This window comes from Gouania willdenowi, chromosome 7, assembly GCF_900634775.1.
Source record: "Gouania willdenowi chromosome 7, fGouWil2.1, whole genome shotgun sequence".
Lineage (NCBI taxonomy): Eukaryota > Metazoa > Chordata > Actinopteri > Blenniiformes > Gobiesocidae > Gouania > Gouania willdenowi.
The window spans coordinates 2612160-2626192 of NC_041050.1; the positions used below are offsets into that span (position 1 = coordinate 2612160).

General features: G+C 36.3%; 1 protein-coding gene across 3 annotated transcripts in view; it reads right to left on the reverse strand.

Moving 5' to 3' along the window:
- Nucleotides 1–568: 568 nt before the first annotated feature.
- kcng1 (potassium voltage-gated channel, subfamily G, member 1) overlaps nucleotides 569–14033 on the reverse strand; it is a 58814-nt gene continuing 45349 nt past the window's right edge. For 2 of the 3 annotated variants that reach the window (XM_028453914.1, XM_028453913.1), the window contains exons 2-3: nucleotides 7736–8568; nucleotides 569–3360 (exon numbers count right to left, since the gene is read on the reverse strand). In XM_028453914.1, the coding sequence (XP_028309715.1) occupies nucleotides 2611–3360; nucleotides 7736–8506 (1521 nt within the window). In that variant the 5' untranslated portion in view covers nucleotides 8507–8568 and the 3' untranslated portion in view covers nucleotides 569–2610. The remainder of the gene's footprint in view (nucleotides 3361–7735; nucleotides 8569–14033) is intronic. The other variant, XM_028453915.1, reaches the window with a different exon arrangement.

Below are 14033 nucleotides of genomic sequence, written 5' to 3' on the forward strand. Positions count from 1 at the left end.
TAAAAGAAATATACAATAAAATATACAGTGAAAAATGTAGCTACATACATTTGTGTCTTTATTATTTAATAAAAAATGCAATAAAAAATACATGTTTTCAATTAAAGAATTTTTTTTCAAATACAATCATTTGAGTTTCAAATATTTTTTGCATTTGAACACTTTTTTCTTAGACATTTTTATGTTTTTCAACTGTATTATTTTCATTGGACGCTGATATTTACATTTGAATACATACAGTAATTTAAAAATACTCCCTATTTGTGGTTAATTTGGATAAATACTGGATAAATAAAGTTAATATTTTTTTTTAGATATTTCCCAAGTTCCTGGGAAAATGTACTGAAACTTTTTCTCCTCTTTAAGAACCTAATTGTGGGAGAATGTTTTTAATTCTTCTTAAAGAGGCTATGCCATCAGGGAATAAGGATTCCATCAAAGGGTTACGTTACATGCTCTGAAAAGATTGACATTAGTACAACATTAGCACAGTAGTGCAAAATAAATGTTCCAATATACTGTATGTTGGCCTAATGTAAAGCTGTTCTTGTCAAATAAAGACACACTGTTAACATATGATGATGTTTATTCCTTGCTTTGGTCTCAGTCTTCATGCAGTGTTGTTCGTTCCTCACCAACCACTGCTGTTCTTCCTCATGTTAACAAAAAACTGCACTTTCACTTTTAACTGAGAACACATTATCACAGTCAGGTGATAAAACACACTTTTCATCTTTGTCCCCACATTTAAAATCCAAAATATTATTGATTGTTTCAAACAATCCCAAAAATGAACTGCAACACACGTTTTTTACCCTCACAATATTAATTATTAATTATTAATAATTCCAGTGGCCACAGTGATCGGTTGCAGTGGGTTTAAGTTGATCTAAAGTCAGGACCACGGACAGCTCTGATCAAAGGTAATAATGTTGCTACAAAAGATTGTTGCATATGTATCGTTATGTATGTTTGTTCCAGTTTGTTCGCTGAATTCCCCGTGACATCACCTCACTCCACAAGACATTCCCTTTCGCCCAAATTCGGACAAGGCAAAGGCAAGAAATCACAGAATATAGAAATGTGTATCCAAGGGCCACATTATCAACATTACAGTTACACACACTGTATAGTGGTATGGGTAAATATCAGAAATCAAAAATGTAATGTTGGACAATATCGGCATATCAGATATCAGCAAAATGTTAAGATCGAACATTCCTAGTTAATTTACGAAAGCGGATTAGGGACAATTTTGATAGTGAAAACACTTTTTGGCAAATCAAGATTAAAGTCGAAAAGACGATTTTAAAGTTGAAATTTCAAGAATATAGTTGAAATACTAGAAAAGCACTGAGAGCACAGACCTCCTCCAACTACAGCACGAGTATCGGGTGGGACATACACACAATGCACTTCCCTATATTACCCATAAGCCACCACGATTAATTAAAGAATATATATATATAGAATATTAGCAATTCCTGAAGAAAATGCAAGTGAGGATGCAGGTGCTGGTCCGCGTCACACTGCATTAGCCTAGCGTTAGCAATAACCTAGCAATCGCATTAGCCTCGCGTTAGCCTCACGTTAGCACTAGCATTAGCCTAGCATGTTCTAAGATACTAGTGACATCACTGTATCGTAGGACTGATGACGTCATCAACAGTGATGTTCAAATTCTACAGAAGTTCCACAGTGTGGATGGGAATGAATGGAATATATATATATATATATTCTTTGGTAGGCAGAACATCACCAAAATGTAATCAAGAATATAATCCTTGTCCCATTTATCAATTTTCCTGAAAATGTCTCTTAAATCTGTTCATAACTTTTCACGTTTTCTTGCTAACAGACAGACAGACGCAGGGTAAAACATAACCTTACGTTCTGCGCTTTGCGGAGGTAATAATGTTTAGATTAAAGTCGAAAAGACAAGATTAAAGTTAAAATTTGAAAAAGAACTCGAAGTACAATATTGTGATAAAAGTCGAAGGTTTTGCTAATAAAGTTTAATCTACAGAAGCTGACTATGGCCAATTCACCATGTACGACAACAGTCCATCCAAAGTGGTCCTAATCTGTTTCCATAGCCACAGACAAACTGACACGAGTCTTTAAAGTCCTTAAAGAGATTACAACACTGTGTTTATGAGCTAAAAAATAAAGAATCTCTTTGTTAATAAACCCAATTTCTAAGTATAGTTGAACACATTCATCGATACGCGGCCACGATCTGCTGTTTGTTGTCGTATATGGTGAATTGGCCCAAGTCTGCTTCCGTGGATTTTACTTTATTAGCAAACATTCGACTTTTATCGCAATTTATGTATTTTGAGTTAATTTTCGACATGTAGACATCAATCTCAACTTAATTCTCAACAGTTCCACTTCATTCTCAACATTTAGACATCAATCTCGACTGCAATCTCGACATTTCGACTTAATTCTCAAAATTTAGAAGTCTATCTCGAATTTAATCTCGACATTTTGACTTTATTTTCAACATTTAGACGTCAATCTCAACTTAATTCTCAACATTTCCACTTCATTCTCGATTTGCCCAAAATGATTTTCCCCATCAAAATAGGCCCTAATCTTAATGAATTAGTTTAAAGTATTTAAACTCTCCAACGACAGGTTGCTGCCCAGGCCAGCCATGCGGCTCCGCAGCAGGAAGTGCGTCCTCCTCTGCAGGAGCCTCTGCTGCTCCTGCTTCAGCTCCACGTAGGACCGGGAGAAGGTGTGGAAGATGGAGGTGACGGGGAAGGCCATGAGGAGGATGCCGCTCAGGATGCTGCTCAGAGCCACCACCTGGCCCGGGATGCTCCTCGGCACCATGTCCCCGTATCCCACCGTCGTCATGGTGATGACCGCCCACCAGTAGGTGGCGGGGATGCTGGTGAACTCCTTGGACGTGGCCATTTCGCTTTCGATCAAGTACAGCAACGGGGAGTAGAGGGCGATGGCCACGCACAGGAAGAGGAGGAGGAGTCCGAACTCTCGGGTGCAGCGGCGTGCGGTCAGGCCCAGGGTCTGTAGACCCAGGGAGTGACGCGCCAGACGCATCACGTACAGGATGCGCAGAGCCCGCAGCACGCGCAGCACCAAGCCCACCTTGTCCAGGTAGCTGCTGCCGGAGCCCAGACGTTTCTCCCCCTTGGTGGAGGTACTGTCCACCAGCAGGGTGATGTAGTACGGGAGGATGGCCACCACGTCGATCATGTTCAGCGGCTGCCGGAGGAAGGTCAGCTTGCTGCGGTCCTGGATGAAGCGCAGGGTGAACTCCAGGGAGAACCAGGCCACGCACACCGTCTCCACGATGAAGATGTTGTAGCACATCTGGGAGCATGTGCCCTGTGAAGGAGAGAAGAAAGCAGCCATTAGCATTAGCATTAGCATGTAAGCAGTGGTGGACTGGGATAAAAAAATCATCCCTGACACTTTCTATCCAGACTAGCCCACTACATTATCAGGGACACCATGTAGAAGTTATTATTAAGTCAGTGATACTCAACATGTGGTTCTTTGTCTTAATTTTAATTATTATTCCCAAATTTTTCAACCCACTTTACCTATTTCCTTTGTCTCAGTTTTGCCACTTTTCAAAAAGTTCTGACAGTTTTTTTAAGACTTTAGCTCCTTTTGCCAATAAGTATCCATTTATTCCTTTTTTCGACCCTTTTTGCAAGTTATTTTTAACACATTTATCAAATTTTTGTCCTTTCTTTACCTTTGTTTGGACACTTTTCATCCAAATGAGCTAACTTTTGCTCAATAAATATCACTTGTTTCCTTTTTATCCTACATTTAGCCTCTTTTTGTTCCACATTTTTGCACTTTATCACTATTGATTGACACATTTTGCCCATTTAAGCTACCTTTTGCCATCACAAACCACCTGGTACCTCATTATTTGTCAATTTTTATGCCATTCTTGACTGCTTTAGGCCCATTTTAGTCACTTTTCACTATTTTCTTGCCAAGTGTTTGCACTTTTCGGACTATTTTTGGCCATCTGTTACCATGTCTAGCTCCACTCTCTCGTAAAAAAATAAAATAAAAAAGATGTCCAGTCCACATCTGCATGTAGGTGTATCCTGAGGCCACTAGAGGGAGTCACTTCAACTGCAAAATCCGTAGGAATTATGGTTTCTAACCAGTTGAGGCAATCCGCAGTGGTTCTCAATCTTTTCAGCCCCTGACCCCCAAAATAAAAGTTCCATAGAGACTGGGGACCCCCACTGTAGCTGAAGGTGGTTGAACACAGACATGAACACTGAAGAACAGTCATGTGGAGACAGGACCATCTATAAGGGGGAATAAAGGGGAGAGATTTTTGGGGTCCATCCATAAAGTCAGTAAAATGATGGTCCATTGTTCTATGAATCTGTGATAACCACATTTATTTATTCATCTGAATAATATCCACTGTTATCCAGGAATGTTTATTATTATTATTATTATTATTATTATTATTATTATTATTATTATTATTATTATTACTATTACTATTATTATTACTATTATTATTATTATTATTATTATTATTATTATTATTATTATTGTCATCTTAAAGATGTAGATCCTGGTTTTAATCAGAAATAAAATGGGTTTAAAGTGACCAAAAATGGTGGAATAAGTGGTGAAATGGGATTTTAAAAACACGTAAATTGGTTAAAAGTTGCAAATTAGAGTGGACAAAAATGGACTGAAAAAGTGGTAAAAAGGGTTCAGAGTGTCAATATTGGAACAATTAGTTTAAACTGTCAAATAATAGGCATGACAAATCCATCGTGAATGTGGTTAAATTGGCAAAAATAAACATGAAATATGGTAAAAAGAGGTTAAAGTGACAATAATGGGTCAACATTTGTGACATTAGGTGGAAAAGTGGTGGAAAGGGTTTATAAGTGCTGAACATGTTTTGAAAGTGGAAAAATGTGCAGAAAAAGCATTGAAATGTGACAAAGAAATGGAAGTAATGTAGCAAAATGCATTAAAGGGAGCAAAAATAGGGCAAGAAAAAGTTATGAAAATAGGTTAAAATATGGAAAGTTTGGTGTAGTAAAAGAGTAAAGATAAGAAAGAATAGGTGAAAATTGTGCATCTGGAGACTTTCCGTACTTTATTTTTCCTGCACAAAAACATCATTGTTGCTTCATTATTTGTCAACCCAAAGAATAAGAAAAGTGGATCCAAAAACTCCCCCAGATGTAAAAATCCTTATGATACATGTTTGACTAAGTCTAGCAGCAGCTGCTTGTTTTTTATGATTTTATATTAAATGAGCACATCTGAGGACATCAGCAGGAGCTTTTATCAAACACATTGATTATTTTTTTGAATTTGCAGCCTTGGCTTTATAGTGAAATACTGAGCTGCACACAAAGAATGTGCAGAGGGTTTAGAAATGTTTCTTTATGAAGGAGATGCAGAGTCACTGTTTTCAGTTCAGATTTCATTTCAGAAAAAAAAAAGAAGTAATTTGGTATTTTTTAAACCTTTGGCCAGCTCGTGTTAACCCTTTAACACCTACACCTACGCCTTATACACATCCTGGTATACACATTAAAATTAACGCAACTCTGTTAAAAGTCGCTCTATTGGAAAAATTCCAACTGTTTCTAAAAGCGAAGATGTTGCGCTTTACTGATAACCTAAAACATTACGCTAATCTTGTCCCCTCCTCCGTAGAAAGCCTGCGAAGAAATCACTTTGGCTTGTGATTGTTACAGTTGCCATAAAATGGCCTGTTTTTGCACATTTAGAAAAATGAAACAAAAACTGTAATTGTAAATAGTTCTGTACATTCTAGATTTTATATATTTGTTGAAAAAAATCTGTTATTCATTTGAGCTTTCATTATTTTCTTCCTACTAAATCTCTAAAAAATGCCTTTTTATTTTTGTATTTTTCTTCATTATAAACTGATATTACACTGGTAGAATGAAATAAATTGTAAAAAAAAAAGAAAAGATAATTATTGGAAGTCTAAAGTGTTGTGAAAAAAGGGAAAAAGCACTTCCTCATAGGACATTTACTGACCATTTTAGACAAAATAAGCACAAAAAAACCCCCAGGCGGAGATGTTAATATTACAGGTGTTAAAGGGTTAAAGCTAATCTGATCTAGATCCTGAATGCATGCAGAGGAAAAAACTAAAATCTCATTATTATTATTTTTGTTTCATTAAATGTGACAATGACTTCATTCTAAAAACCACAAATTAGTCGCAACCAACAGCAACGTGAAAGTCAACAGAAAAAACGAGTATATACTGTCTACTATATATTATAAGTATGATTATGATGATGAGCGTTCCCACTGAAGTATAGTTCCAAGTTTCCCAAGATGCATTTGGAACCTAAAGTGTTAAAAACCTGAATCACACTGAGGATAAATATCTCTGATGATTCTCCACCTTTGAAAGTTTTATTTCTGTTTCACGTTCTCTTCATATGAAGGAACATTGAACATAATCCATATGTTTTAAGTCGTGTTATTTCTGATCAACACCACAGTCTATGGTTCATGTTGGGGTTTCTACCTATTACTGTATGTTGTTACCCACATTTAGCATGTTTATGAGTTCATAAATGTAGCTTTACTTAGAGCCTGAGAATTTTTAAAAATTTGTGTTATTTTATTAAAAAAATACAAATAAAAAAAACTGTACATTTTGAAAAACCTTTTATTTTATACAGATGCCTTTGAGGAAAATAAATTAAGTTCCAATTGTGCAAGATTTCGTCTTTTCCTTTTTAAGTTTCTACATGAGATGTTTACTGTATGCAAGGGAACCGTACCAAGATTTATCACCAACACTAAACGTGGGATGTGAAAGTAACTTTTACATTTACTATTTAATTGAGCTACTTTTTAATTGTACCCGTGCAATGATTCTCAATGGTGGGTCCGGACCCAAAGTAAATAAATATTTAATGTCTCTCATGTTGGACTTTTGGTCTTTTATTTTGATATACATTACTGTGAAATGCATGTTGCACAGGAAAATATATAGATCTATAAAAATATAAATATATATGTGTGTTTTCAACCACTATTTTTGAAAAACTAATTTTGGTTGTTTGAATTCTAAAAAATCTTTACATTTATATTTTAGTGCACTGATTATAATATCTTATACAAAAGCCCAACTAGGGACAAGAGTTGGAATTTAATAATAATACCTATAAACAATTTTTACAAAATATCAGTTACATTCACAATATTTTACTCTGTGAAATTGTATTGTCCCTATTTGAAATAATTTTTTATTATATAACTCTAATCCTGACCACCTGTATGAGTGTGAAAACTTAATATGAATCATATTTTAATATTTGTTAACTACACATGTGTAAGCCATAGACCTATGTTGCGATTAATTAATTTTTCTGTATTGAATTTCCTTGTTAATTACAATTACAAAGTCAATTATTTGAACTCAATTAAAAATCAACTGCGATTAAAATGGTGACATATTTTCAAAATTACCATTGCAATTATATTGACAATTAAATATCAATTACGTGATTAAAATGATAATTGACCACAACCCTGGCTACTGTACATGTTTTATCTCATTATTTTCAACCCCACTCTTGGTCTGTTAAAGCCTTTAACACTCAATGAACCTTTATCGATTTACTGAAGCTGAAATGATTTGAAAAGGAAATCTAAAATAATGTCCATGAGGTCACATGTAGGGTGTCTTTGGTGAACTCACCATCTCCTCCTCCTCCCTCATGGCAGGCATGGTGCTGATGGACAGATTGATGGCAGTGATGGTGACGAACAGAACCGACAGACAAGCAAAGATCTTCCCTGGTAGTCCAGAGTGGGGCCTCTCCACCATGTCTCTCAGCTTGCCCATGCACCAGTTAAACCTGGACTCCGCTGCCATCTCTCCCTGAGCACTGTCCGAGTCCAGCAGGTCATCCAGGAGCTCCTCCTCCTCCGCCCGCTCCATGGCCCTGAACTCCTCCATGCGCTGCAGCAGACGCCTGCGACAGCACCACTCCAGGCGCTCCTCGGGGACCCCCCAGTACAGCAGCTCCTCCCTGAAGGAGAGCGCACACATCTCCCTGAGGGACCTCAGCTTCCCCGCTCGCAGGAAGGTCAGGATGGTGCGGAAGGCGCTGGGGCTGCGATCGAAGAAGTATTCGTTGTGCGTGACGTCATAGTCGTCGCAGACGCTCATGATCTGATCGAAGCTGCTGCAGAGGTGGAGCTGGCCCAGACGGGACAGGGGGAAGTCCTCCAGGGTGGTCCAGGGCAGCTGGTAGCGTAGGCCGCCCACGTTGATGATGGCGTAGAGCTTGCGGGCACTGAGCAGGGACGCCTCAGGGCCGAGGTCAGGGGCCGGCTGGGCCCGCAGGTAGAAGGCCCCTTTACAGGCCTCCTCCTTGTGCTGAGGTGGGGGGTTGAGGGAAATGTCGGAGGCACAGCTCAGAGCGCTGTAGTCGTAATCAGAGCCATCGCCTGTCAGCAAGGTCATCTTCACTGCTCGCTCACATGCCTGAGCTCAAGATCCCATCAGCACCAAACCCACCTCTGGTTCTAGAACAAAGAGAAAGGAGTTACTACTAGTGTTCTGTGTTCACATCTCCATCTGAGATCAAGATTAGCCCGAGACCAGAATTCACCGACACCAAGACAAGATCAAGGCTTTTAGGAGTCGAGACAGAGTCAAAACTAACTTAAGATGCGTTCACACCAAACGACTCATCACTTCATCTACCCAGTGAGCTGACGACCGGGGAAGTGACGCAGGGAGAAACTCATTACCGATTGGATTACATTCAAAACCAATGTAAATGATGCAATGTCAAGCGACCGCCTTTCAAGCGGCGAGTCTCACGCGCTTCCAGCAAGTCAATTGTGCGATCTAAGTCGCTAGAAGTCGCTCAAAGTTGACTTCGAGTGACGCTGGGTCGCAACATCCAATCACAACGGTCGTGAGCAATAAAGCGAGCAAAAAGCACGTCTGTGTTCGTTCATGGGCGAGTGAAGCAACCATAGTCACTGAACTCATTTACAATTCAATTATGATTAAAACGCCAATAAATTTTTTTCAATTACGCAATTACAATTATAATTGACCCCAACCCTGCTAGTTACTACCACCATTATTGTACACTGCTTTTTTTTCTAACTTAATGAGGGATACGCGTTAATAGAACTCCCTTTACGTTACCTCACGGTGGTTTTCCTGATCTTTTAAATGTGCAACAGCACCATGTGACCCTAATGCAGCAGGAGGCAATTACAGGATTTGTGTTTTAATTGTAATAGTTACCTGTCACTGTGAGAGCGGAGCTTTTCTTAATTCCTGTACAGAACAACCCACACAGAAACATTGGTGATTGTTATACCACTGACAAGCTGCTGAAAACACTCCAATGTTTCATTGTTATATTTAAATAAAACATTGTGCAGCATCGCTGAAAATAAACCAGTGTAAATTCCAACTGCTTCTTCAGTGGGATAGAGTCAAATGTAATAAGTAGAAGTTAGAAAATGGGTTAAAAAATATTTTTAATCATTGGTTAGAAAATATTTGCTGCTCTCTTTAACAAAAATACTCAAAATGTGACCCATTATACACAAAATGTCCACATATTTACACAAAATAACAGACAAATAAACAGAATGACAACAATGTAACACAAAGGCTTAAAAAAATTACACAAAATGACAACAAAAACACACAATAACTCCACAAAATAACAGAGAAATAAACAAAATGACAAGAAAGATACACAAAACAATATACATGACTCCAAATACAGAACAAAGAAACACAAAATACACAAAATGACAAAAAGACACTCAAAATAACAGACAAATAAAGACAATGACAACAATGAAGACTTAAAAATTACACATAAATACAACAAAAATACACAATTAAGTTAACAAAATAACTCCAGAATACACAAAATGTCAATAAATATACACAAAATAACAGACAAATAAACAAAAATGACAACAAAGATACACAAAAAACATACACATGGCTCCAAATACAGAACAAAATACCACCAAATGCACAAAATACATAAAAAAGTGACAACAAAACAATACTCTAAAATACAAAACGAAAATCAAAACACAAAAAGACAACCAAAGACAGACTAAAACCTTTGTTCTGTCCTGTTTTAAAGCTCAGATTAATCATGAATGTGAGAAGCACGTTTCTCACTGACATAAAACACATGCTTGAACAAAAATCTAACTTTTCCCGAAACGCTTTTACCTTTATTACCAAATTTTGTCTGAGGGGAAAAAGGTAAACACACACACACACACACGCTGTCTCACCATGTGGGTCAAACCAACCAGAGGACAGAACTCTAGAGACTTCCAGAGAATCCTGTAACATCTTCTTTGTAACTGACACACAAAAAGAAGAGAAAGGCTAGAGAGCAGCTCTGATGATAATCATAATACACTATATCATATTACTATAGATTCCACATTAGTGGAAAACCAAGAGAACATTGGGACAAACAACGTGTTCTATGATTATCAGCTCTCTTACTTTCAAACCTGAAATTCAAACGTATAGAACAACTACCATTTGCTAACAAAACTAATACAGGGATCATGTCAGGAGGTAAAGTCAATTACCTAAAGTCAATTACAATTAATTATGATTACGACAGCAACAGATTTTTTAAATTACAATTATAATTACGCCATAATTGTTGCTATTTATAAACTACGCAATTACACTTATTATTGACCCCAACCCTGACTCAGGCTTTACAGGGTATTGATTTGAAAAAGGAGAAGCTACAGAATTATATTTGTCGCCTCAAGATAAAAACCAAAATGTTCCAAAGTGAAGCTGTGAACACTGTGTCGCTCGTGTTTAAACTAATTCAGTCAATTACAGTCATTAAAGGGAGGAAGTTAAATGTCAGTGTGTGTTTCTGGGTCAGGAAGGCGTGTCCTGGTTCCCAAAACCAGGAAGTGATTGTGTTATTTCAACGGTTGTTATTATTCTGCACCTGCGCTACAGTCGGCCTGCGTCAGCCGCTGATTACAGTCGTACAAACCCTCCCACAGCATCGATAGTGATAGTCTATCATTTTGCTCCATGTTACACAGCTTTGTGTGGAAAATGTGATCTGAGTGTCACATTATCAATATTCATGTCAACATTTAGAATAATGAGCAATCTGAGCATTATTACAAGGGTTTGTGTGTGTTTCTGTTGTTATTTTATATATTTTTCGGTCATTCTGTGTATTTTTGTATATTTTCCCGCGAATTTGTGTATATTTGTTGTTATTTTATCATTTTATGTATTTTTGCTGCTGTTTTGTGTATTTTTGTTGTCGTTTTCTATACTTTTCTGTCGTTTTGTGTGTTTTTGCAAGTAATTGTGTAATATTTTCTTGTCATTCTGTGTTTTAGAGTCTCTTGTGTATTTTTGTTGTCGTTTCATAAATCTTTATTTTTTATCTTTATCTTTTTTATCTCTATAAATCAGAATTCAAAATAATGACCAATATGAACATTAATGTGTGGGAAAAACAAAGGGTTTGTGTGTTTTTATTGTATCATTTTGTTGTTTTATGTATTTTTGTTGGAATTATGTCGATATTTTTCTCTTACTTCATGCATTTTGTTGTCGGTTTATGTATTTTTTATTGTTTTTGGGTTCATTTTTGTTGTTTTTGGAGTCACTATTTGTACTTGTTTTTAGGTCATGTTTGTGTATTTAAGTTGTCCTTTTGTGTATCTTTCAGTCATTTTGCATGTTCTTGGAATCATTTTTGTTGTCATGAGTTATTGCAGTCATTTTTTTATCGTTTTAGGTTATTGGAGTAATTTCTTCTGAATTTTTTGCATGGTTTTACATATTTTTGTTGTCATTAGTGTTGTAGAGTCATTTTTCTAGAGTCATTTAGAGATTTTACATATTTTTGTAGTCCTTTATGCATTTTTCTTTCATTTTGTGTGTTTTTTGGGTCCATTTTTGTTGCCATTTTGTGTATTTTTCTGTCGTTTTGCATGTTCTTGGAGTCATTTTGATGTTATTATGATATATTTCAGTTAAGGGAGTCATTTTTATGTATATTCTTATTATGTATGTCTTATTGTTATTTTGTTAGTTTTTAGAGTCATTTTGTGAATTTACTTTAAGGGGTTGCTTAAACTTAAACCAAGGGACATGTGCTTTTCATGTCAAATCTATAAAATAAACTCTTAATGCAAACATGAGAACACAGGGCATTCATCAAACTGCTGGAACAAGCCTTTGTTCTGCTGCTTCTGACATTCTCCAGTCAGAACGCCTCCAGTTCAGCACCACAGTGCATGTGATGAAGCCTACGCTACTCTCCACTACGTTAAATCACACTTAACCCCTCCAGGCTGTCCAACCGATTGTGCTTTTTGCCATTCGACCCTTTAAAAAAAGAAAACGTGTGTGTTATTTTGGTGTCGTCTCTGCTCTATTGTGCCTCAGATGCTTCGTCTGAGGAAGGAAGAGCGTCTTTGAAGGAAGAAGTGAAACGTTGTGAAGACGAGAGATGCTGTTCTCCCACCAGATCGGATGAGGTCTGGCCTCTCTCCATGCCAGCGTTATCACAGCTAAGCCACAGGGCATGTTCTCCAGATTGCCTGGTGACTCACTCACTGCATTGTGTATTCATATCCATTAATACCTGAAATAACAAAGCCGTTTAAATAAGTGAGGTCACTATGAGACCATCAAAGAGACTTTATAGACATTAAACGTACATTAGGAAATTGTATTACTTTAATGATGAATTAATAATAGACAGCAGGGTAGGGTCAATTACATTTTTTAGTCACAATTACATTTTCAACGCATGGTCAATTATTATTTCAATTTCATTCACGATGACCAGCATTTATTCCCATTCCAATTAAAATTATTTTTATCTTCACAAAGTCAATTACATTTATGTTCTCAATTACAATTAATCACAATTACTGAGCCTGAAATAAATAAGCTAATAAAAGTTAAGCTTCCTCTTGTGTTAGCTTTCTATTAGCATCTCTTATGCTAACAGGTCCTAAATCAGCTGTAAAATACACTAAAAACAAAAATCTATCATCTAATTTATTTCCTATCTATTGATTACTTTGTTAGGCTTACTAATCAATAAAAATATAGGTTTTCATATTTTTGGTGTGGGAGTCTGAGCCTTTTTTGTGTCAGTTTCAATTTTTTTTAAATAATAAAATGTGGGAAAGATTGATATGAACCATATTTTAATCATAATTATTAACTACATATGTGTAGAACAGTACATAGAACTGTAACATGGTTCCCCAGTTTTGCTTTAAATTATAATTGACAATTTTTATAGAATTTTCATGGCAATTACAACTACAAAGTCAATTATCTAAACTAACAGCAACTGTTTATCTTAAATTACAATTATAGTTATGCCATAATTGTAATTCATTATCAATTACGTGATTATGATTATAATTGACCCCAACCCTGATAGACAGAATCACATTAATAGACTTTTTATATCCAACTATTAATTGATGTTTCTCTGCAGGAAGTGGTTTATAAAACAGATCATATCTAATCTCTATCAGACAGAAGAATTTGCAATTCATCTTGACTCATGCTGTGAAGTACAAACACTTAATAATGTAAGACTTTCATCAGTGAAATGATGAGGTCTGAGACATGGCAGCAGCTGTACCTCCCAAAGCAAATGCACTAAATAATCAAAACATGCAAAAAGACACAACAAAAAATACAAAAGACTCCAAAAACTCACAAAATGACAAAAAACGATTCCAAAAATACAAAAACATGGAAAACGACGACAATCCAAATACACGCAAATAACCTAAAAATGCAAAAAGACACAAAGAATACAACACGACTCCAAAAAATACAAAAACATGAAAAACGACTACAAAAACCTACAATGTGTCTCCAAGAACACACGAAAGGAGAACAAAAATATGCAAAATGACAACAAAAATACACAAAATGACAACAAAAATACACAAAATGA